General features: G+C 35.9%; 1 protein-coding gene across 2 annotated transcripts in view; it reads right to left on the bottom strand.

Moving 5' to 3' along the window:
* LOC137654432 (telomere-associated protein RIF1-like) overlaps positions 1-20,130 on the bottom strand; it is a 34,124-nt gene extending 13,994 nt beyond the window's left edge. Inside the window, exons 1-10 of one of the 2 annotated variants that reach the window (XM_068388036.1) lie at positions 20,081-20,130; positions 14,830-14,928; positions 12,660-14,360; positions 10,645-10,828; positions 8,686-8,808; positions 7,965-8,208; positions 5,760-6,341; positions 5,360-5,529; positions 4,768-4,937; positions 424-4,481 (exon numbers count right to left, since the gene is read on the bottom strand). In XM_068388036.1, coding sequence (XP_068244137.1) covers positions 424-4,481; positions 4,768-4,937; positions 5,360-5,529; positions 5,760-6,341; positions 7,965-8,208; positions 8,686-8,808; positions 10,645-10,828; positions 12,660-14,360; positions 14,830-14,921 — 7,324 coding nt within the window. In that variant the 5' untranslated portion in view covers positions 14,922-14,928; positions 20,081-20,130. Of the gene's footprint in view, positions 1-423; positions 4,482-4,767; positions 4,938-5,359; positions 5,530-5,759; positions 6,342-7,964; positions 8,209-8,685; positions 8,809-10,644; positions 10,829-12,659; positions 14,361-14,829; positions 14,929-20,071 lie in introns of both variants that reach the window. The other variant, XM_068388037.1, reaches the window with a different exon arrangement.
* Between the last annotated feature and the right edge of the window lie 5,154 nt (positions 20,131-25,284).

Raw genomic sequence — 25,284 nt, 5'->3', positions numbered from 1 at the left:
AAATCTATCACATAATTTACTTTTATCAACCATGAAAATGGGTTATCGTACGCTGCACATTAAAATTTAGCCACCATCTGTAGGTCTAATTTGAGTAATTTCTGGAAACTGAATACAGTACTTCTTAGAAAGTTTTAAGAATCAGTGTAGGTTGATAGATTTGATTCAGAAATTTATTCAAGATAAAGAAAAATACTGCATTGCTGAAATAAAGTCCTTCCTCACAAGCATAATTATGCTGGATTATTATAATTTATTAGATTAGCTAAAGTTATATTTCTAAACATTTTGTACTAACACAAGTAATTTCAGTTAAAATGTCGACACGGTTTAATAATAGAGCATGAAAAAGTTAAATTAGTTGGACAGCTATGTGAGAAACATTAATTACAGTATACCTAAAATATAAAAAAAAAACTTTACCTCCAACAGTCAACTTGGATGGCGAATCTCCTTCATTACTTCTATTCTTGATGTTTTGCTTCGCACAAGCCACCAACATGGCTGCTCTACTTCCAGCATACTTCAGAGAACCAAACTTCTTTTGACGTTCAGGAGTCCCTAGTGTGTGGGTGAATTTAGACGCACAAGGTTTTTCTGGAGAACTCTCCTCTTCCGACTGCTTTTCTTCTGCATTGATTTTGAAAACTTTATCCTTCTTAGGACTCTTAATACTTTTGCGGTCAACTTCTTTCAGTTCTTCGTCTATCCTCTGTGCATTTTCTAAGGAACTCGAGTCACTTGATTTACTATTACTTTTTGAAGTTTCATCAGAGCCATCTTTGCTCTCATTGCTTGATAATATAACAGGTTCAGGGTCTGCTTCAATGTTGTGGACCTTTTCAGATTCTTTAGATAAAACCACTGTTTTTTCAGATTTATCTCTGGTTTCTGGGGATATTGAGCATGATATATCGATAACTTCTTCGGCTACACAAGCTTGAACACTCTCGGCGGTCTTCCGAGATTTACAGGGATACACATCACTCTTTTCGGGTTGTTCCTGATCAATCATTTCAACATCAACTTCCATGTCACTATCATCGTCACTTTCAATTGGCTTTTCTGAGGTCTTGAGTGGACTTTCAACTGATTTTTCAGAGGTTTTGAATGGACTTTCAACTGATTTTTCAGAGGTTTTCAGTGGACTTTCAACTGATTTTTCAGAGGTTTTGAGTGGGCTTTCAACTGATTTTTCAGAGGTTTTGAGTGGACTTTCAACTGGTTTTCCTGAGGTTTTCAGTGGACTTTCAACTGATTTTTCAGAGGTTTTCAGTGGACTTTTAACTGCTGTGTCTGAGGTTTTCTGTGGAGAGAGGCTACTTTTAACATTTTGCTGATGTCTTTCATCATTTAAAATTTCCAATTCCTCTCCAGCCAGGTTTGAACCCCTCTCTTTTCTGGGACTATCTAATTTAGAAGGTAAATCTTTTTCAACAGGAACTATATTTTTCTCCTCTGAAACATCCTCTTTTGATTTTTCATGTTCTTCATTTCTTGAGGCTGCCATTTCTGTCCCTTTAGCAGTTTGTGCCCATTTCTTCTTTGGCGATAGCACCTTTCCTGATGTTGTAGTGGGAGACGTAATGGATGAACTGAATTCCTCTAAATCAATACTCTCTGGCACTGATGTTACCATTTCAACCGATTTCAGATTTTCAACGTTACAGCTCTGTAATTCTAAAGAACCAGCACTAAGAGATATTCTCTTTTTAGGGGGAGATAGGGTCTTCTTCAAGGGACTCAAAGACTTGGCTCTCGTAATTTCTTTACTATCTCTCTCGCTTATCCTTTCATCTATCACTTCGTCACCTAATTCCATTTTTTCATTAACTGCACTACCTTTACTACAAAGTTCATCTTCAACATTTTTATTACAGTTTTCTTCTTCAGAAGTATCTTTACCCCTAGTCTTGCTACCAATCACATCACTGTCATTAGTTGAACCATTTTTCATACCGTCACTAACACTAGTAGCACCCTCGAGAAGATCGTTTTCTAACTTGTCCATCTCTGGAAGAGTTGCTTTACCTCTAACTGGCTCTTTACCTCCCTTGTTAAACATGTCTGTTATTTTTTTCTGGACATTTCTCTTTGCTACTGTTTCCAAGTCTATATTATGTGGAGCAGTTTTCTTTGAAGAGGACTTTTCAACCTGAGAAATTGTTTCGGATTCTGGATCCTCTCCAAAGTCATGGTTATTACTTAACAAGCTAGGAGATACTGTAGCCTTCGGACTTTCAATAGTATCTTCCTCTAAAGCCTTTCTTTTCTTTCCAGAACTAGAGCCTGGAGGGGTTAATGGCTCCGGCATGTCCTTCTTTGGAGCAACAATCTTGCGACCAGACCGGGTCACCTTGGGAGGAGTAGTTAATGATGATTCAACTTCAAATAGGTCACAACTATTTTGGTCTTTAGGAGTTCTGAGATTTTGGTTAGAACTTCTCCTACCAAGTTTATTTGATTTTTCAGACTCACTCCCCTCCTTTTGAGGGGTGGCTGCCTCGCTCTTTTCCGGACCATCAACAGAAGCCTTTATAATACTTAATGAATCATCACCAGAATTCTCCCTCTCTGAAGTTAAAGTTTTCTTCTTCTTCAGTTTCTGTTCAACATCTTCCTCAATTTCATCATTCAAAGATCGTTTACGTTTGGCTTTCCTATCAACCTGGTCCGATGTTTCTTTTATAGACTCTTCTGATTCCATGACGATATCACTGTGATCTTTCACAGTATTTTCACTATTACAAAGTCGTGACATGGCAATTTTTTGAGCCATGTCTGTTAATAGCTCATCATCTTCCTGTGAGCTGGGAATTGGTTCTTCAGATTCACTATCAGACATAACATCCTTCTCTGCAGGCACACAAGGTTTTACCCCTTTTTTTACTTCAAGATGAACTACAGGTGATTCGTCCACCTCTTGTTTTGAAACACAAACTCCTGATTTATTAGCAAAAGAACCAGACAGACTCTTGGTCAATTCTGGTTTATTTTTCAATGGGCTAGATTCTGAGGGGCTTTTTGATACTGGTTTGTTTTTCAATGGGCTAGATTCTGAGGGGCTTTTTGATACAGACACTCGGCCCTTCAAAACTTTCCGTACATCTTCAACAGTCTTCTTACTGGGCGTCTGACTTTTTCTTCTGTTGGAATCTGAACATGATTTGTCATCAAGGGTGTGATCTACAGGGCTGTCCTCCGGTGACTTCTGTAAATCGACAGAAGTCTTTCCAAGTTCTCCATCTAGGTCTTCCTCTTTATGATCACTGTCACAATTCGAATTTGATTTTACCTTGCTAGTTTTACCAGTACTACTTTCAGCAGTATCTGACAAAATTTGGTCTCCTGGTGCATCTGCATCTACAATATCAACATTATCTTTCATCCCTTTATCACGTGATGTTACATCATCCTTTTCACTCACAGTTTCCTTGCCTGTTAACAAATTTGCTTTTTCACTATCGACTAATTTTTCACTTTTACCCTCCGAAATTTCCGAGGCTATTTCTGATCTCTTTTTGGATTCAGTTCCTCCTGAAACTACAGGTACAGAAATACTTACCACACATTCTTTAATGCTAGGCTCAGATACTTTTTTGTCTTCTTTCCTTGCTATTTTATTTTTGGTAGAAACTTCATTTACCGATTTCTTTTTAGACTTTGTATCTTTTCCACAAAGCTCTAAATTTTCAAACTCACCAGGCCCTCTACTTCGGCGCGTTCTAACTCCAGATACAATTTCCTTTGGGGTAGAATTATTCTTCCTGGTAGACATAGGAGTCCCCGAGACTTTGGTTTTATCTTGTGAATCCTTCCTAGTCAGCCCTTGCCTCGTGACAGATCGTAAACGAGCTCCACCTTCCGTAACTGGATTTCCTGCAGGGCTATCAATATTTTCCTTCATTTCAGACACCTTGACTTTATCCACAGCCACTCCTACTTCTGGTGAAGACCGAGACTTGTTAGCATTATCATCTTCCTTGACTTTTGAAACCGTACTGTTCTTCGAGCTAGCCTCTTTTGAATTTTTCAACCGTGATTGAGTCTTCTTATTTGGGACTTCAGACTCTAATGTGACGCTTTCATTTAGAATAGAGTCACTGTGATTATGCAATACGCTGACTTCCATTACACTTTCATCAAGAGCTTCGTTATCAATGTCGCTTACTTTGGTACTATCACTCCTTTGATCAGCGCTCTTCGTACTTACGTCACCTCCCTTATCATCTTGAATTTTCACGACCTCTTCTCTGGGCTCCTCAGAACCAACGGATTTCTCACCACTTGTAGCCTTGCCTTTAGCAAGAGGTTTCTGAACAGGCGTACTCTTTGCCATTGCACTTGGCAAATCAGTTTTATCTGTTTTATCATCCTTCTTATCAGGACTGAGAAACCCTGTAAATGTCAATTGCTTTGAGGATGATTTTTCATTTTCTGGTAGCAACTTCTTGGAATTAGAAGCTTCACTCAAGATTGACCTGTAAAACAAAAAAAAACTGCAGTTACACCAAAACAAAAGATACCTATCCTAATATCACAGTAGTTTATCCAGACAACCACATTAAAATCAAAAGCATAAAGTCATTCTTAAACATCAAGGATCAAAAACTTTTATCTATATTATACTCATACAAACCCAACAGGTTACTGACATAAAACTTGTTATTCTAAATTCTTATAGCTTGATGGGAAAATTAAGACTTGTATAGTTTTGTATGTAATTAAACCATGAACTGTATCATGCACACAAGCATATTCACTTACTCTTCAAAAGAATGTTGTGACGCAAACTGTGTGGGAAGAATTATTTGAGATGCCGACTGTGAGAGATCAGAGTACATTGCAGGAATATCTTTTCTTTCTTTGAATTTCTCAATCTGATGCTCTGTCAGAACTCTCCGCGAAGGCTTAGGAGAAGACACCTTCACAAAATCCTAGGTAGAAAAAAAAAATTACTTTCTATTTAACCATTTTACCCCCAGGGCAATTTGGAAATTTCCAACCCTTAACCCCCAGGGGGTTATTTTTTCCCAGCACATTATGCAGTATTTTTTTTTTAAATTGCTCTAACAGCCTTAATTTTTGTCATAGAGGGGTCAGGTTGGTCTCATTCTCTTGGAAAATGCCTGAATTTTCTCAAAAAATTATCAAAAATATGAAAAAAAAATGTTTATAGCATTTTTTTGCAGGGACGTACCGGTACGTCCATGGGGGTAAAGGGATGGCTTTTGTGAAACGTACCAGTACGTCCTTTGGGGGTAAAAGGGTTAAAAACCATAAGATATAAATTCAACAGATGTGTTGAGTGAGGAGAAAATATACATGAAATTAAATCAAAGAGGTTAGATTTACTAACCTCGTCTTTCATATCCTGCAGACCGATTCTCTTCTTTTCGCATGTCCTTGGCGACCCGAGACTCAACCTACTGACCTTTGGAGAGTCGTATTTTGATTTTGGAGATTCGTATCTCTTTGCGCTATCTACACCACCCGATCGTTTTAAAAAGCTACCAGCCATCACATTATCTGGGGACAAACACCGGAAATATTTTAAGAGTATAACAAATTGTAAATAACTTCACAAAATTTATCATACATCCCAAAACCAAAGGAAAAATTGATTCAGTAAAGAAAACCATGAATGATTTTTATACCATAAAATAAAAAACATCATAGAACCATTTGAAAGGTTTTATAATTACACTACGTTTACCTTCAAAGTATTAACTTTTAATACTGTAAAATAAATATCTTACCAGGGACATTTTCTTTTGGATTTATACCGAATTCTTCAAAATCATCCTGAGAATCATTCAAACAGGCTGGAGGAAGAGAGCAATCTTTCAACACCTCATACAAGGCTGATGGTATACTGCAACTGGTGTTGGAAAAAGAGGATTTCCAGAGCTGCCGCCCAGCTTGCTTTATTTCTTTCGTATTGGAGGTCAGCGTAAGCCGGAGCAAGGGTTCCAACCTATTTATATGATCGGGTGTGTGAGCCGAACCAATGTGCTCTTCAAACATTAAAGAGAAGCTCCTCACTACTTTAACAAATTGTTTCCCGACATCAGCATTGAATCTAACGAAAGGATTGATTTTGAAACCCTCAGTAAGGGTAGGCAATACCTCGGCGATCAAAGGATTCAAAAGTTTCTCCTGATGAACTCCTCTGAATATATTTATGATACTTTCACATAATAGCTGGGCTGTGCTGATTCGTCCGGGACAGGCTCCCATCCGCATGAGACCCACAAATAGCAATTCAAATAATTCGACACACCCCGATAAGTTACACAATGGATGGGACTTCTTCTTTGGCTTGGCTGGACTGTTCACCTCTGCAATAATGAGATTAACATTAAATGAAAAATATATCATGGAAGTTTTTTATATGATGTAATTGAAAAACTTATTTACAATTAAAAAAGGTAAATGGTATTAGTATCATATTATCTGCATTTTTCTTATTGCCTATTATCATTACTTGCTTACCATCCCCATTTAGATCATTATTACAAGCATGTTTACTACTACATTGCCTTTTAATAACCTTATCATTATTTTATACCAACAGTTTCAAAGGAAGTTTTGCTTTGATAGAAACCAGTTTCAAAAAATGTCATGTGTCTTAGCTATTACCAAGCTTAAATTTGAATTACTTTCTTCCTAATAACAACTAGCAACAGTGTTTCAAGTCATAAATGCTTGCACGCTAAACAGACAAGACAGAAATTTGGCTTCATTAGCTCCAAGAGCTCAATCACTTTTTAGCAACTGAACAATGGAGAATGTTGAGGACTTCAATAGGACACGAGAACACTGCCTTCAAAGGAGGAGAGAAACTAACGTAAACAAAGGGATAGAGCATCTCTCCATATAAATGGTCTATGAGAATGGGTTTCATAAATCTCTCTGGCCCCCTATGAACAGGGCTTATACTCAGCCCATAACTATTTCCATTACAGGACACAGAACGTCATATGATGGGTCACTATAAAGAACTTACCATTTTCTAAAAAGAACTACACTATATGAGTGGATGCTATAAATAGACAAACACAATTCACAGACAAAACTAGGTAACAAAGCAAAGATCATAAAATACAATAAATTACTCATTCAAAGGATTATCTTTCCTGTGTTAGCAGCAAAAACTTGTCCAAAAAGATTCATTCTTGAATGATGCAAAAATTAGTTATGAAAACTAAAGTTGGGAGAAAGAAAAACAAAGAAATGACAAGACAAATTGGGGAGAAATTCAACAAAGCATAGTAGCTGTGGCTGATATTGAATGATGTAAAGATTAAAGGTATGAAAACTTAAAGGTTGGATAGACATGTGGGAAGAAAGTAAAACAAGAAATGACAAGACAAAAGGGGGGGGGGGGGGAATTTGACAAAGCAATAGAATTGTGGCTGATAATGCACATTACTGAGAAACAAAGTAAAGTAATATGGATGTTGTACAGCACAAAACACACAGTACCCTAAAGACTCTTGTCTAAAATAAAACTAGAAAACATCTTGCTAAAACAATATGATTTAGAGCAAGGCAACCTGCCATGGTACTACAGTAGGTCATACTGAAGGCCGAAAAATTCAAATGATTCAGCATGTAAAAAGGGCATTCCTGACCATAGAGCACAATGAATGATTTGAAGTTCTCTGGCATCCTGACATCGAAGGTTATTGATGCCGACCATAGAGCACAAGGAGCAAGACAAAATTAGTTTTTGTTGATCTGGTTTTTAAGAACAAAATAAAGGATTTCAGTAAAATAATGGCGTACTTTAACGCTAAACTATAAGATACACATCGATACTGTAAAACCATTACTTAAAACACCTCAAGTTTCCAACTTTCAGCGGACACAGACAATGTCAACGTTTGTTAATTTTTGAGTTTGAAAATTGTTTCCTTTTGCATCAATTAAACTAAAAAAAAAGAGTAACCCGCACTTACGCCGAAGGGATGGCTTGCCTAATTCAGAAAATTTAACTTTCTGTGTCAACAACAACAGGATGTTAGCCATGAGGTTGTAAGCAATTCCAAAGCTCTCTGAAGTTGATGCTGCTATTACCCTCTTATACACACTTATCATCCCTCTTGCAATGTATTCTATCTCGCAGTTGGGTTCTGCTGTCGCTGCTAACGGGGTGAGCTCCGTGAATTTAAACCACAATTCACTCCAGTCAACCATCACTTTCTGAAAAATATAAATACACAAGAAACTTCAGGCCACGAGTACAAACAATGATGAAACGTCATTATAAAATCTTTAAAATACAGTACTGTATGATTAAGAAATCTTGACACTTGCACTATACAGGTTCTTGTATACGTTGGACAAATCGGCATTTCATCAGAATGCACACACTATCACACTAAAAAAAGGAAGAGTTATTCTTTTAATAGGGTTTGAAAACCATGCTTGTGCTGGCTACTGCAAGTGTAAGCGGGGTGGTGGGTCTCTCTCTCTCACTAACAAGCGGAGGGGAGTAACACCTCGCTAAAAGTTTTACAGCTAGTTTCAGCCGTCGTTGAAATGTATCTCCACAGTAGAGCTTAAAGGTTAGTATTTGGCGCCAGAACAAATGATTTTCCTATACATACACTTAATGAATACAGTACTAACATTTTCACAAACAGATACTTTGCAGTCTCATATGGTGAAAAAACTCACCTGGTTGAATTCCTCAGTTGTCTCTATAAACCCTGTGACCGACTGATTTATAGGAAACAGTAGCATGTTGTAAATGCAGATCCAATCGTGCTCCATCCCATCGCCTTGGTCAATTATTTGGGTCTGTACAAAGAAATTTAAAAAATTATACATTACTGTACAGTACACATCAATCACTAACACAAGTTACTTTTCACAAGATCATATGATTTGGAAGATGCTACAATCAAAGAATTGTATAAGATATAATGAAAATGTTTCGTTAGATCAGTGGTTCTTAAACTTTTTTGCCTTGCGCCCCCCTTCTGCATTAAGCATAGGTCCCACGCTCCCCTCCCGACCCTTGAAATTTTTGCCAAAGTAGAAAGTACCGTATGTATGTATGTATTGTTTTTATAAACAATATGTTGCGTTTTCTATGCTAATATACTTCATTGGTAATGTAAGTATATGGATGAATGATAGATTTTTATTTCATTGATGTTGATTTTTTATAGGAATGCACTGTACTATATTTCAATAAAATAAACATTGTTCACAGAAAATGGGTAAAATATATTATGATGAAACAAAATTTTATCATGGTTTTTTTTTCAAACTGTTTTAGCATTATTCAGAAAATTGATAGAAAATACTGGAAAAAATACTAATTACTGCAAAAATAAACATAAGTTTTACTCTTAATACAACCATTCATGGATCATGACCACGTAAAAAAAATATTACACATCCTCCTTAGTAATTGATTTATCCATATTTATGTAGTATTGTAAAACAAAAGACATCATAATTACTACATCTTTATTTTCATTGTTACTATTTTACCAACTTGCGCCCCCCTTGAAAGATCCTGGCGCCCCCCTCAGTTTAAGAATCACTGCGTTAGATGATTAATATGGACCCGCCCAAGAAGTTCACTCGACTTTAGTGGAGGGTTGGATTTAAACACAAACCAAGTAAAACAAGTAAAGTTATCATCAGATCAAATCATATGTTGGGATTTAAAGTAAGCCATTATGTTGAACTAAATTCTCACTGGAGGTGGGTAGTATTACATGACCTTAAAAGTCTCAATTTACCACGATGTGCATTTTGTTTTTTAGTTTCCCACAAGGGCCACTTGGTCTCTTTCCATTTAATCCAAACTTAGCCTTACTAACTCCACTTAACAAGAAAAAATTATAACTAATAAAAAATTATAAACAATGAAGAAAGTATAATGCATTTGAATATCAGAATGCAAGAAAAAAAGAGGGAACTGATATTAGGTAAGTTTAAACCATAGTTGAAGATAAGGGACAAAAGTTTGTTCTATTTGGTACCTTCCCACCTAGCTAATTCCTTTAGCTTTACCATGCTCTAATTTTAACATCTCGTTTAAGAACACTACTTAAACCTTTAAGCGAGAGTGGAAGTATTTTGCTACGGGATATCTACTACCTTTGGCGGATGTATTTTATATTCAGTAATTTCCAATTTTTTCTATCTGTATTTACAGGTCTGAGAATTTTACAAAATATAAAATTTACATATCAATGTTTATAGTCCATTTCTTTTAGCGATGCAGATTTGCACCGACTCGCGGCGGTGCCCTTTTAGCACAGAAAAGTTTCCGGATCGCTGATTGGTTAGAATTATCTTGTCCAACCAATCAGAGATCCGGAAACTTTTCCGAGCTAAAAGGGCACCGACGTGAGTCCGTGCAAATATGCATCGCTAAAAGAAATGGACTATAGTAACTTTATTCGGCTATATGGTAAAAAATGCTGTACATTTTTTCCTCTAATAGTTTTAGTCCTGTGATGAGTTGAGAAAAAAAAAAAAAAAAAAAAAAAAAAAAAAAAAAAAAAAAAAAAAAAAAAAAAAAAAAAAAAAAAAAAAACTGTGGCTTGAGAGCGAGTTTATATTTTTTAGAGGGAGGCATTGAAAAGGTCAATGTTTCAAATTTCGATGACTTACCTGTTCAATGTAGGAAAGTAATTGCCTTACTGTAACAGCCCACATTCTGCGAAGTGTGTCTGGATGACTAGAGCCAAAATAGGTTTCGGCACCTTCAATCTCCTTGACGATAGATTGTAAAAATCCAAGCTTTCCTGTTGATGGCTTACTATTATCCAGGACAGTAATCCAAACTGTGAAATACCTGCAATCAAACACAGTAATGTTCAAGTACTGTTATCTCACCAGGTAGTAAAGCACCATTTACTCAAGAGAGAATGGAAAATGGCTGTCTGCTAAAGAAGGTGATGAATGCAAGAGTTGATGGGAGAAGTACAAGAGGAAGGCCAAGGTTTGGGTGGATGGATGGAGTGAAGAAAGCTCTGGGTGATAGGAGGATAGATGCGAGAGAGGCAAGAGAGCGTGCTGGAAATAGGAATGAATGGCGAGCAATTGTGACGCAGTTCCGGTAGGCCCTGCTGCTGCCTCCGATGCCTTAGATGACCGCGGAGGTAGCAGCAGTAGGGGATTCAGCATTATAAAGCTTCATCTGTGGTGGATAATGTGGGAGGGTGGGCTGTGGCACCCTAGCAGTACCAGCTGAACTCGGTTGAGTCCCTTGTTAGGCTGGAGGAACGTAGAGAGTAGAGGTCCCCTTTTTTGTTTTGTTTCTTTTGTTGATGTCGGCTACCCCCCAAAATTGGGGGAAGTGCCTTGGTATATGTATGTATGTATCTTTCACAGACTGAGGCTACTTAACCCAAAATAATTAATTTCATGGTGAGGGGTAGATGGAGATTGTTTGGGCACTCTTTACACTCCCCAAGAAAGATTAGTTCACAAAACTTTCAACTGGGCTCCACAAGGTGCCAGAAGAGTTGGAAGTCCCAGGCCTACAGGGCTGAGGACTACAAAGCGTGAAGTAGGGGATGATGGATGGAGAAGCATTGATTTAAAAGCTCAAGATAGACACGCCTGGCAAAATCTAACCGAGACCCTTTGCATCAATAGGGGTAGATGATGATGAGGAGTTAATTTCATACAAAATATGGACAAAACTTAACACCGTAACTTGATAACTTGTATTTGATGCTTGTTTATAGATCAGATGGGTAATGTGTTTCTGAACTCATGTTCGAAGAGAATGAGTGAATTTATTAAACAAATTATGATACAGTACATGTGTAATAGAACATCTTAGTTGAACAGCTGATCATTTCAATCTGTACACATACAGTAGTAAGGCTTTTTTTTATTGTAAGTTAGTTTTAAACTTTGTGTTTGCTTTACTATAAATTTTTCAAGTAATTTCTCCAAGTTATCCTTTTTGAAAACTTTGCTATCCAACACCCGGACATTTAAATTATAGAGATTCTACAACATACAACGTAAAAATAAAATTCTGTGATTAAAAAATCGTTCTTACATCTACTGTACCGTAACATAGAATCTGTATACAGGCTAATACCTCATGAATAATGACAAGGAAAACCATAAATTTAGTAAATACATATACACAACATATCAGCAAGGTCATAAAATTTGCCACAAAAACAAGTAAATAAAATGGTATTACTGTACTGTATATTATCAAAGGTATAAAGGGATTTTGACGAAGGAAAAATCTATTTCTGAGAAGAGACCTGTGACGGCCGGTGAAAAGGGTCCTTCTTTACACTTTTTTTATATAAATCTTCCAAATATACCAGAGAAAGATAAAAGCATGGAATGCAGAGGTTACTACCCTCGCGCGAGCACCTTGTGGGTGTCGTGTATACATCAGGGGCGTGTGAAAACCACTATTCACAGGCTGTCTTCCATTCAGATAAAGGTGCTCGCGCGAGGGTAGTAACCTCTGCATTCCATGCTTTTATCTTTCTCTGGTATATTTGGAAGATTTATATCAGAAAAGTGTAACGAAGAACCTTTTCACCGGCCGTCACAGGTCGCCCCAGAAAAATGGTATTACTGTATATTATCAAAGGTATAAACAGTTGTCATCTTGCAAGTTTACAAAAAATCAAAATTAAACTTACTCCTCTTTTGTTGTTGCCAAGTGAAGCAAAGGAGGCTTGCACAGCTGCTGAATAATGTGATTTGAAAGTGTTCCACTCATCATGTCTTGCATAGAGTTTCCAGTGATGTTGTACTGCCTCGAGTTGATAACAGACAGTGGCAGAGCTAGTTCTTGGCTTGTAGTAATGATCTCATAGAATTTGAATACATATTCACTCAGTGGGGTTCCAGGTTTACAGCTGTGCTCGATTTCTGAGAACAGGGTGAACATTTCTTTAACTTGCTCGACTGATTCCTTCTTATTTCCCTCACTTTTAATAGACCTCAAAACTCTAGTGACAATAGACTGAATAATCAAAGCTACTACAGCATTTTGCCTAGTTTTTCTTTTCACATCTTCAGTTTCATCATTCAATGAATTCATAACTTCCCCAACACATGAAAAGAGCAGCTGAAGAGAACGGTAAAAAAGAGCATCATTTATTAGCGGCTCCTCAAGAGGAGAGATACTAAAAACAAACGGCTGGCGTTCAGGAATATTTATTCCGGCAGATAAAATCTGAGCAATCACTTCTGCGCATAACATAAGTAACCCACGATATTTACGACCGGGAGAGGCGGCAACCGACATCATTAGATTGCGCTGTGCCAAGCCAATATTTTGGCCCCCGGGTGATGAAGGCGAGGTGCCGCTAAAGCAGAACTTCAGGAGAGGCAACACTACTGTGTCAAACTGAGAGGCAGCATGCTTCTTCAATTTTATAACCAGATGCCACCAGACTAGTAGCTTTTCAAGGGCTATTCCCTCATTTTTGGCATTGTTGGCTTTCAAGGGCGCTAATAGCAACTTGAGTCGCTTCTGGTGAGTCAAGACATCCACATCTAGAGCAAAATTATCTATGAGTGCTTTCCAGCACCTGAACGCTTCAATCCTTACAGCGGGTGTGGAGCTCTTGAAACCCTTTTCTACTATTTCAAGAAGATCATTAATCAGGCTGGTGCCCTTATGCAATACTGATCCTAATACCTGAACAATCAATCTCCAACCTCTGAGTATATCGGTACTATCCTTATTTACCAAGTCTATCATTTTCTTGCATGTTTTGGAATGCATCTCACCGGCCAAACATGTAACGACAGACTTTCTCAATTCTCCCGTATCCCCCAACTCATCTAGGTACAATTTTGTACTGTGTAATATTATAAACACAATGCTACGGACCCTTTCAGCCTCGTGCAGAACATACCTAAAGGAGATGGAAAACCAGATCTTAATATCTTTAAGGATGATATCAGGGATAACCTCTACTAAGGTATGAATAACCTGCAATGCTTCAAGGGCAGCCGACACTGAAGTTTCACTTTTGAGAATATCGCAAACAGCCTCTAACAGGGTACCAGCTTTATTCTGGTAAATCTCAGTGCCAAATTTACTTCTGGAAATACACCACAGAGTCCGAACAACGACCTTTTTCCCTCTTTTCTCTTTTAACACTTTAATGAGATCTTCAATGATTCCTCTTTGGGAATCTTCTTCAAGCAGGCCTACAAAACTTCCGCTTGCCAAGAGACACCCACAAGCACCTGCTGCATCATAGCTTGATTCTTCCGAATCACTGGATAAATCTGCTCTGATATTGCGCATCACATTCTCTATTTTCTTTACTGCCAAGTAATTGGACCAGTTGAACTTGACCATGGCCCCAGTGCCGGTACATAATCTGCAAAAGGTTTCAAGAAATTAGGACAAAAATTGCATCAATTTAACCCTTTTACCCCCAAAGGACGTACTGGTACGTTTCACAAAACTCATCCCTTTACCCCCATGGACGTACCGGTACGTCCTTGCAAAAAAATGCTATAAAAAATTTTTTTTTCATATTTTTGATAATTTTTTGAGAAAATTCAGGCATTTTCCAAGAGAATGAGACCAACCTGACCTCTCTATGACAAAAATAAAGGCTTTTAGAGCAATTTAAAAAAAAAATATACTGCAAAATGTGCTGGGAAAAAAATAACCCCTTGTGGGTTAAGGGTTGGAAATTTCCAAAGAGCCTGGGGGTAAAAGGGTTAAAGGACATAAGGGCAAAGAAATTTCAAATATGTACATAAGATTAAGAAAATCTGCACATGTACTTTTTCCAATTGAAAATATCCTAAATACAAAGTTAACAATAATCAAATACTTACTGTATGAGACTTCGGTAGGCAGCGAGTCTTACGGACACTTGACGTGCCGTAAACTGCTCTACCAACTCTTCCAAGTCGGTGCCCTCTTTCATGGCACCCCTGTAATAGAAAATAAAACTATGAAATTCTTTGATAATCTTTAAAAATATATCTATTCTAAACATACCAAGAATTCATTCATTTTTCAACTACTGACCTTTGGTTGAAAAAATTATAATACAAATTTGTAGATAAAACTGATTTAAACTATATTCTATGTATAATGCCAGGTTAATCACCCTCCTATCAAACAGTGAAATAAATGACACTAATGTATAGATATATCTTAGCATACTTTCATTTTAACTTCAAGTCACAAATTAGGCATAAAGCATATCCTACTATTAACAATCATTCATGGTATACTGCATACAGTATACTGTATACAGTAATTCTTCAACTTCAAACTAACAAGGAAAAAATTCTCCATCTGGATAAAGTTACCACATGCTTGACTACTGAATGCCTTCGAGATGTAAACAAAATTGTCACGCAGAGCTATGTTTTCCTTCACATGCGCTCCAGTATTTATATTACCTGTTTATGTTATGTATACTGTACTACTACCATTTTTAAAATGAGTGTACAGTATGTACATGTACAGCATTTACCAATTCTAAAAAAAATTTGTCATTCATCATAAATGTTTATCGCAGACATATAAGGTTCCGTAAAATGGCATATCACAGATTTTCAAGGCAATTTGTGTTTTTCCTAATCACAAAAGCAATTGAGCTCCAACAACCATACGAAGAAGATAGTGCACAAACAGTTGGAAAATTCCTTTTTTGTGAAGAAAATATTGAAAATAAGAAAAGTGTACTACAACAGATGTGGATGAAAAGAGAAAACTAGTGAAAATAAGGAACACACAAACAAAACTAAAAGACACAGGCGTCGTTGCAAAGGCAAAGCCTCGACCTGAATCTGATCTGATAAATCTGAGTCCCTTAATCAGAGTAGGATTTCAGTGAAGATGGAAACTAGGCTGTTAAAATTTATAACTAGTTATTGAAAGGGTAGGCCCGCACCTCCCTCGTGTCGGGCGTCTGGTCAAATTTTGGTACAAAGCACCTGTCTATGAGTTTTCCGAACACCCTCAATACTATTATTATTACTTGCTAAGTTACAACCCAAGTCAGAAAAGCAGGATGCTATAAGCCCAGGGGGCAAAACAGGGAAAATAGCCCAGTGAGGACAGGAAACAAGGATAAATAAAATATTCTAAATACAATTGTGGGTCCCAGTAGGAAATCAGCTTTTTTTAGGGTAGGGAAACACCAAAGATGACCGGCTTTCACTAACAATCGTCAAAAATACATAAGAAAATAAGATCCGTTGGAAAAATACACAATCCATGTATTCATCTAATTATTTATACACCAAATCATATCACTTTTCTTAATTATTATTATTACTAGCTCAGCTACAACCCTAGTTGGAAAAGCAGGATGCTTTAAGCCCAGGAGCTCCAACAGGGAAAATAGCCCAGTGAGGAAAGGAAAAAAGGAAAATTAACCTGGTTTTAAGAACAGTAACAACATTAAAATAAATAAATGAATAAACTTTGTACTCCAAAATCAAACCATTGTTCTCTAGTCTTGGGTAGTACCATAACCTCTGTAGGCTACCATGGTTTTCCACTGTCTTGGGTAAGAGATCTCTTGCTTTAGGGTATACCCGAGCACACTATGCTATCTTATTTCTCGTCCTCTTGTTTTGCTGAAGTTTTTATGGTTTATAAAGGAAATATTTAATGTTGATCCTGCTTTTCTAACTAGGGTTGTAGCTTACCAAGTAATAATAATAATAATAATAATAATAATAATGATGGGAGGTGAAAGGTATATGACCTTGCTATACTGGTCTCCAATGATTTTAATGCAAAGCAAATTCTTCAAAAATTTTTAGCAATTACAGGATGAATCTGACAACGACTTGTGCTGTGTTATACCCAAAAACAGAGAAACAGCATACAGTATTGTACTGTGAAAGTATATAAATATGTACACATATATATATATATATATATATATATATATATATATATATATATATATATATATACATATATATATATATATATACATATATATATATATATACATATATATACTGTGTATATATATATACTATCATTACCATTATTATTACTAGCTAAGCTACAACCCTAGTTGGAAAAGCAAGATGGTATGAACCCAAGGGCTCCAACAGGGAAAATTAGCCCAGTGAGGAAAGGAAGAAAGGACAAATAAAATATTTTAAGAACACCAAAATAAATATTTCCTATATAAACTATAAAAACTAACAAAACAAGAGGAAGAGAAATAAGACAGAATAGTGTGCCTGCGTGTACCCTCAAGCAAGAGAACTCCAACCCAAGACAGTGGAAGACCATGGTACAGAGGCTATGGCACTACCCCAGACTAAAGAACAATGGTTTGATTTTGGAGTGTCCTTCTCCTAGAGGAGCTGCTTACCATAGCTAAAGAATATCTTCTATCCTTACCAAGAGAAAATAGCCACATTTTATATATATATATATATATATATATATATATATATATATATATATATATATATATACACACATATATACTGTACATATATATATATATATATATATATATATATATATATATATATATATATATATATATATATATATATATATATATATACACATATATACTGTACATATATATATATATATATATATATATATATATATATATATATATATATATATATATACACACATATATACTGTACACATATATATATATATATATATATATATATATATATATATATATATATACACATATATACTGTACATATATATATATATATATATATATATATATATATATATATATATATATATATATATATATATATATATATATACATATACACATATATACTGTACACACATATATATATATATATATATATATATATATATATATATATATATATATATATATATATATATATACACATATATACTGTACATATATATATATATATATATATATATATATATATATACATATACATAAATATATATATATATATATATATATATATATATATATATATATATATATATATATATATAAAATGTGGCTACTTTTCTCTTGGTAAGGATAGAAGATATTGTTTAGCTATGGTAAGCAGCATTGTGAATATATTTATATAGTGAAATGTGTAAGAGTGGTGATACCTCAATGTGGTGAAAGGGTTTGTGTATCGCCATGATCAGCAAAGCTATAGTAGTCAGGGCCCCTATGCTAGGTTGGTTTGTTATAAGCGATCATACTAGTCTCCACCATCACCAATCCGCAGTGGCTATAGCATGATTAAAATGGCTAAACCCCAGACATGACTAAGGACATATCTGAGGCCTTTGTCCTTCAGTGGACTAGAAACAGCTGCAGGTATTGTTATTTCATTTTAAAGGTATTTAATAGTATTTGAAGTTGGCAAAATATAATTATATCTATCCTCCCATAGGTTTCACATTTGTTGGAAAACTTTCACTATAAAAATACTTTTTCTATAAGTATCAGCCTGCTTCTGCCTACCTATAAACAGTGTGGAATTAATATGACCTACTGCAGTTAGTAAGCATTTCAATCATTAGCCTATTTAGGCTATATCAAGGACAAACCCTAACCATGCCATAGGCCTTAGATACTTATCTTAAAACTAAGTAAGCCCAAGGGAGCTTGCTGCATACGGTAGGCCTAACTTCGAAAGCACCAAAGAAGCCTATACCTACAAGATACCCTCTCTGATTACACAGCTTAGGCCTCTGGGCTCATGTAAATTAGGCCCCTACGTTCCATCACATAGCTTAGGCCTCTGTGTTCCGGCACACAACTTAGGGCCCTATGTTGCAGCACATAGCTTAGGCCTCTATGTTCCGGCACATACCTTAAGCCCTATACTCCGGCACATACGTTAGGACTCTGTACCCCGACACATAGCTAGGGGCCCTATGTTCCGGCACAAAGGCCTCCATGCCCCGACACAGGTTAGGCCTCTATGGTAAGCACATACCTAAGGCCTCTATGTTCCGGCATATACCCTAAGCCCTATACTCCGGCACATAGGTTAGGACTCTGTGCCCCGACACATAGCTAAGGGCCCTATGTTCCGGCACAAAGGCCTCCATGCCCCGACACAGGTTAGGCCTCTATGGTAAGCACATACCTAAGGCCTCTATGTTCCGGCATATACCCTAAGCCCTATGCTCCGGCACATAGGTTAGGACTCTGTGCCCCGACACATAGCTAAGGGCCCTATGTTCCGGCACAAAGGCCTCCATGCCCCGACACAGGTTAGGCCTCTATGGTAAGCACATACCTAAGGCCTCTATGTTCCGGCATATACCTTAAGCCCTATACTCCGGCACATACGTTAGGACTCTGTACCCCGACACATAGCTAGGGGCCCTATGTTCCGGCACAAAGACCTCCATGCCCCGACACAGGTTAGGCCTCTATGTTCCGGCACATAGCTCAGGACCCTATGTTCCGGCACATAGTTTAGGCCTCTATGTTCAAGCTCATTTGTTAGGCCTCTGTGCTCTGGCACATATCTTTGGGCCTCTATGTTCCGGCACATAGCTCTGGACACAATGCTCCAGCACATAACTATGGCCTAATTGTTCCGGCACATGGCTTAGGGCCCTATGCTCCAGCACATTTGTTAGGCCTCTGTGCTCCAGCACATAGCTGTAGGCCTATGTGCTCCAGCTGCTCGGGAACATAGTTAAAGTCCCTATGCTCCGGCTTAATTTAGGCCTCTGTAATCAAGCACATTGCTTAGGCCTCTATACTTCAGCAATTTATGCTCCGGCACATAGCTTTAGGCTTATATGCTCCGGCACATAGGTCTAAGCCATATTAAAGGACATGGCCTTCTTTCGCGTAATCTAGCATTAAAAAGACAAAAGGATATATATTGACTGAATGACATACACACAGGATAAATAATTTCGAAAAAGGAGACATGAAATGACGGCAAATAAGACACGAAAAAGCAAAAAAACAATCAATGGTGAAGGAGCTTATTTTCGAAAGACGAAAGTTATATCGTTCTATTACAATGGCACTGATATTGGCATCCCTAAACGCATCTATGATTAACTACCAATAAGAAATAAGATAAGAAATAGAATAATAGGTATAACCTTTCTAACCTGTCATATATATATCAACAAACACCGATCACTTTTCTACTCACACTAAAGTCTGAAAGCGCGGGAACCAACCCAGGGTTGCCAGATTATTTCGACTGAATTATCGTACGTGAGCCTTAAAATTGTCGTTTTTCAAGCAAAATTATCGTACACAGTTTCAATATAATTATTAAGGAGTTACATGATTGACCTATTTCAAAAGATTTTAATATAATTGTTTAATTAAACACAAACATACACATATGTATATACCCAAGGTATGTATCGTACATCCTACTGTACCTAAAATAATCGTACATGTATGATGATTATCGTACGAATGGCAACCCTGAACCAACCTGTGCCCACACCAGGGTTGCCAAGATTTGTAAATGAGAAAAGGCCAACATTTAATTAACCGCAGCTTTAAAAGGCCAACCCATTAGTAGAAAAAGGCCAAATATGTAGTATTTAGGGTCCGCCTTTTTTTCATGATATTACTAAAGGGTAATCAATTTAAAAAAGGCCAAATTTGAGGTTTTTTTTTTTGGCCTGAAAAAAGGCCAAACTGGCAACCTGGCCCACACCTACACCACGCCTGCGAGCGCTGTTTGAGCTGTTCCTTATACATATTTTTCGGATAAATTTACAATTATTATTATTATTATTATTATTATTATTACTATCCAAGCTACAACCCTAATTGGAAAAGCAAGATGCTATAAGCCCAGGGGTTCCAATAGGGAAAAATAGCCCAGTGAGGAAAGGAAATAAGGAAATAAATAACTGATGAGAACAAATTAACAATAAATCATTCTTAAAAAAGGTAATGTCAAAAGAGATATATCATATATAAACTATTAACAACGTCAACAACAAATATGTCATAAATAAACTATAAAAAGACTCATGTCCGCCTGGTCAACAAAAAAGCATTTGCTCCAACTTTGAACTTTTGAAGTTCTACTGATTCAACAACCCGATTAGGAAGATCATTCCACAACTTGGTAACAGCTGGAATAAAACTTCTGGAGTACTGCGTAGTATTGAGTCTTATGATGGAGAAGGCCTGGCTATTAGAATTAACTGCCTGCCTAGTATTACGAACAGGATAGAATTGTCCAGGGAGATCTGAATGTAAAGGATGGTCAGAGTTATGAAAAATCTTATGCAACATGCATAATGAACTAATTGATCGACGGTGCCAGAGATTAATATCTAGATCAGGAATAGACATCATTTCATTATCTTCTCGTATTATTTTACATTTAGATTTCCTCTAAATATGACTATGTATTTTTATTGATATTCTAAGATAGATCACTTAATTCTACACATACTGGTGGCATAAGCTATTGGAATTGTGCTGGATAAATTCACATCATAGGGCACATCTTTATCATCTCCTGATATTATTTTACATTTTTATTTCATTTAAATTATATGTATATTCTAAGATAAATAACTTAGTATTTTATATTTCATCTAAATATACTTTTATGTTTATGGATATTCCAAGATGGATAAATTCACATCTATAGACAGTATTTTATAATTTCCTCCTATTATTTTCCATTTATATTTTGTCTAAATATATTTTTATGGATACTTGAAGATAGATAATTTAACACTTAATATATTATGATGTCCAATCTTCATGAGAATAGGGTAACTTGAGAAAGGCAGCTTACAGAGTTTGTACACTTTAACTGTTTATACTATTAATAGTCTGGCCTCATACAAACGGTAAAAGTAGGAAATATGTCTTTATTTCCTTATTGAGATATAAGACTTTATATATAAACTGACCTAAATATTAAGCATTGAAATATATTTTTAAAAATATAGGAATTAGTTGTTATACAGAAGTGAATGTTGAAAATTTCATTAATAAAAATGAAAGAAAAGTAAAAATTAAAATGCCTAGGATGGTAAAAGTCAACAAGAGCTGCTATTTTGTAGTGTAGGCCCAAGTGTGTTTTTACAAACTGCCAAGGCACCACCCACCCGTTGAGATACTACTGCTAGAGAGTTATTGGGGCCTTTCATTGGCGAGGCAGTACTACATTGGATCCCTCTCTCTAGTTACTGTTCGTTTCATCTTTGTCGACACATACACAGAATAGTCTGGCATATTCTTTACTCGTTGTTCTCTTTCCTCTTACACTTGATAACACTGAAATCATCAAACAATTCTTATTCCTCTTAGTAAGGGTAGAAGGAACTCTTTAGCTATGGTAAGCATCTCTTCTATGAGGACACTCCAAAATCAAACCATTGTTCTGTAGTCTTGGGTTGTGCCACAGCCTCTTTACCATGGTCTTCCACTATCCTGGGTTAGAGATCTCTTGCTTGGGGGTACACTCGAGCACTCTATTCTATCTCTTCCTCTTATTGTTTTCAAGTTTTTTATCCTCTTGTTATTTTCAAGTTTTCATAGTTTACATGTGAAAGATTTATTCTAATTTTGTTTATTGTTCTTAAACTTCTCTTGTAGGTTTTCCTTATTTCCTTTTCTCACTGGGCTATTTTCCCCATTGGAGCCCTTGGGCCCATAGCATCCTGCTTTTTCCAACTAGGGGTGTAGCTTAGTAAGTAATAATAATAATAATAATAATAATAATAATAATAATAATAATAATAATAATAATAGTTTTCCAGTAATTACAATGACCAGCTTTCAACCTAACTCGCGCATATAATCACACAAACACACACACAAACACACACACACACACACATATATATATATATATGTATATATATATATATATATATATATATATATATATATATATATGTGTGTGTGTGTGTGTGTGTGTGTGTGTGTGTGTGTGTGTGTGTGTGTGTGTGTGTGTGTGTGTGTGTGTGCAGCAGTCTAGAGATCAGTTTGAGTGTGGTACTATCTGTCGTAATGTTGGTACCCCCTGCTGTCAGTACACACTGCATTGTTATTTTTTTTTTCCTCTATGGAACCAATATCTGTTATGGCTGATTTTGAATGGGGTGGTCGAAAAGAAAGTGAGAGTGAAAGAAATAAAATGGAGAGTAGAGGGTGAACGAGAACTTTAAGTACTGAAGAATTATTGCATTTCTTATAGTTTATTTATGACATATTTGTTTTCGATGTTGTTAATAGTTTATATGTGACATGTCTGTTTTGACGTTGTTACTTTTTTTAGAATCATTTATTGTTAATTTGTTCTCTTCATTTATTTATTTCCTTATTTCCTTTCCTCGCTGGGCTATTTTTCCCTGTTGGAGCCCCTGGGCTTATAGCATCTTGCTTTTCCAACTAGGGTTGTAGCTTGGATAGTAATAATAATAATAATAATAATAATAATAATAATAATAATAATAATAATAATAATGGGTAGAAATAAAGAACATAATCTATAATATTAGAAATTATTGTTGAAAATAAAATTTGTGAAATGAAATGTAATGAATGTGTTCAGCGGTGTCTTATTACAGTGATGGTTAGGTTCATGAATTTAGGATGCAGGGATGTAAAGAAAATTGTAGGCCTACTGTTAGCACATTATTTTATTACCAAATTATCGGGTCACGATTACTTAATGATTATTATTATTATTATTATTATTATTATTATTATTATTATTATTATTATTATTATTATTATTGCTTGCTAAGCTCTAACCCTAATTGGAAAAGCAAGATCTTAAAAGCCCTATAAGGGCTCCAATAGGGACAATAGCCCAATGAGGAAAGAAATAAGGAAACATAGTTTGCTTGAGTGTACCCTAAAGCAAGAGAATTTTAACCCAATGCAGTGGAAGACCAATGTACAGGGGCTATGTCACTACCCAAGACTAGAGAACAGTGGTTTCATTTTGGTGCGTCCTCCTAGAAGAGCTGTTTACCAGAGCTAAAGAGTCTCTTCTATCCTTACCACAAGGAGATTAGCTACTGAACAATTGTCATTTCATGACAAGATGTCAAACACGTTGTTCCCCCTCAAATTTCTTCTTTATTTTTGGTCATCATAAAGTAGTTGTTTTTAGAATGTCACTGCATTTTTTTTAACAGGGAATCTTGGCAAATAATAGAAGAGAGAGAGAGAGAGAGAGAGAGAGAGAGAGAGAGAGAGAGAGAGAGAGAGAGAGAGAGAGAGAGAGAGAGAGAGAGAGAGAGAGAGAGCAGCTGCTAGGATAATGCAAACGAAATATATGTTCTTTTGAAATATGTGAATATGAATAGTCAGTTCCAACAATAATAATTAAGGAGGTATTATATAAAAATGTGTTAAGGAATTCAAATATAGCAATGTGATGTCATTTCTAGATAATCTTTTTTTCGAAATAATATACGATTACATTTCTTAAATTATTATTAGCTAAGCTACAACCCTAGTTAGAAAAACAGTATGCTTTAATCCCAGTCAAAGAAGTCCAATGATGAATATATATATATATATATATATATATATATATATATATATATATATATATATATATATATATATATATATATATATATATATATATATATATATATATTCATCATTGCACTTCTTTGACTGGGATTATAGCATACTGTTTTTCTAACTAGGGTTGTAGCTTAGCTAATAATAATAATAATAATAATAATAATAATAATAATAATAATTTCCCTCCTCACCATTCAAACCATCCTATAGATACCTTGGTTTAAACCTAACTACGTGAGCTACCTTTCAGAGCAAGAAGGGCATGATCTCTCCAAATCTCTTACACAACCAGAAGTCACCAGCTTGACAAGTTTTTTTTTTTATTATTAATTATTTTCGGTCCGGACAGGTCTTCTGTAGTCTAGACCAACCTACTATGGATATCTATGGTCCCTATAGAAGCAGTCATGGCACCCTAAACCGAAAAATCAGGTTTTTGAGAGGCAACGCTGCTTTTGTTGCTGGGTGTACGATAAGCTATTAATAAGCATTTCTCTATGGTGTAACGTTAATTTTCAAATATGATTATTGAGCAGATGAGCGGCGTAGTTCTTAAGATCTTTATAATAGATATAAAAGAATGGAGATATGCCATCTCTTTGAGGCAATTAGTAAATTATTAAGGAAGAATTAGAATTTAATTTCTGGCAACTGTTTCGCCTTCGGGTTAGACTTCAAACCTGACAGGGACTTTTCTTAATGTTATCTGGACCGGTGCGGTAGGCGAGTAACATTGTCTATAAAGTGTTCCTGTTACATTACTCAAAGGTGAGTT

The sequence above is a fragment of the Palaemon carinicauda genome, chromosome 15 (genome assembly GCF_036898095.1).
Source record: "Palaemon carinicauda isolate YSFRI2023 chromosome 15, ASM3689809v2, whole genome shotgun sequence".
Lineage (NCBI taxonomy): Eukaryota > Metazoa > Arthropoda > Malacostraca > Decapoda > Palaemonidae > Palaemon > Palaemon carinicauda.
Note: the sequence above shows the minus strand (reverse complement) of the source record. Positions and strands in the feature narration are given on the sequence as shown.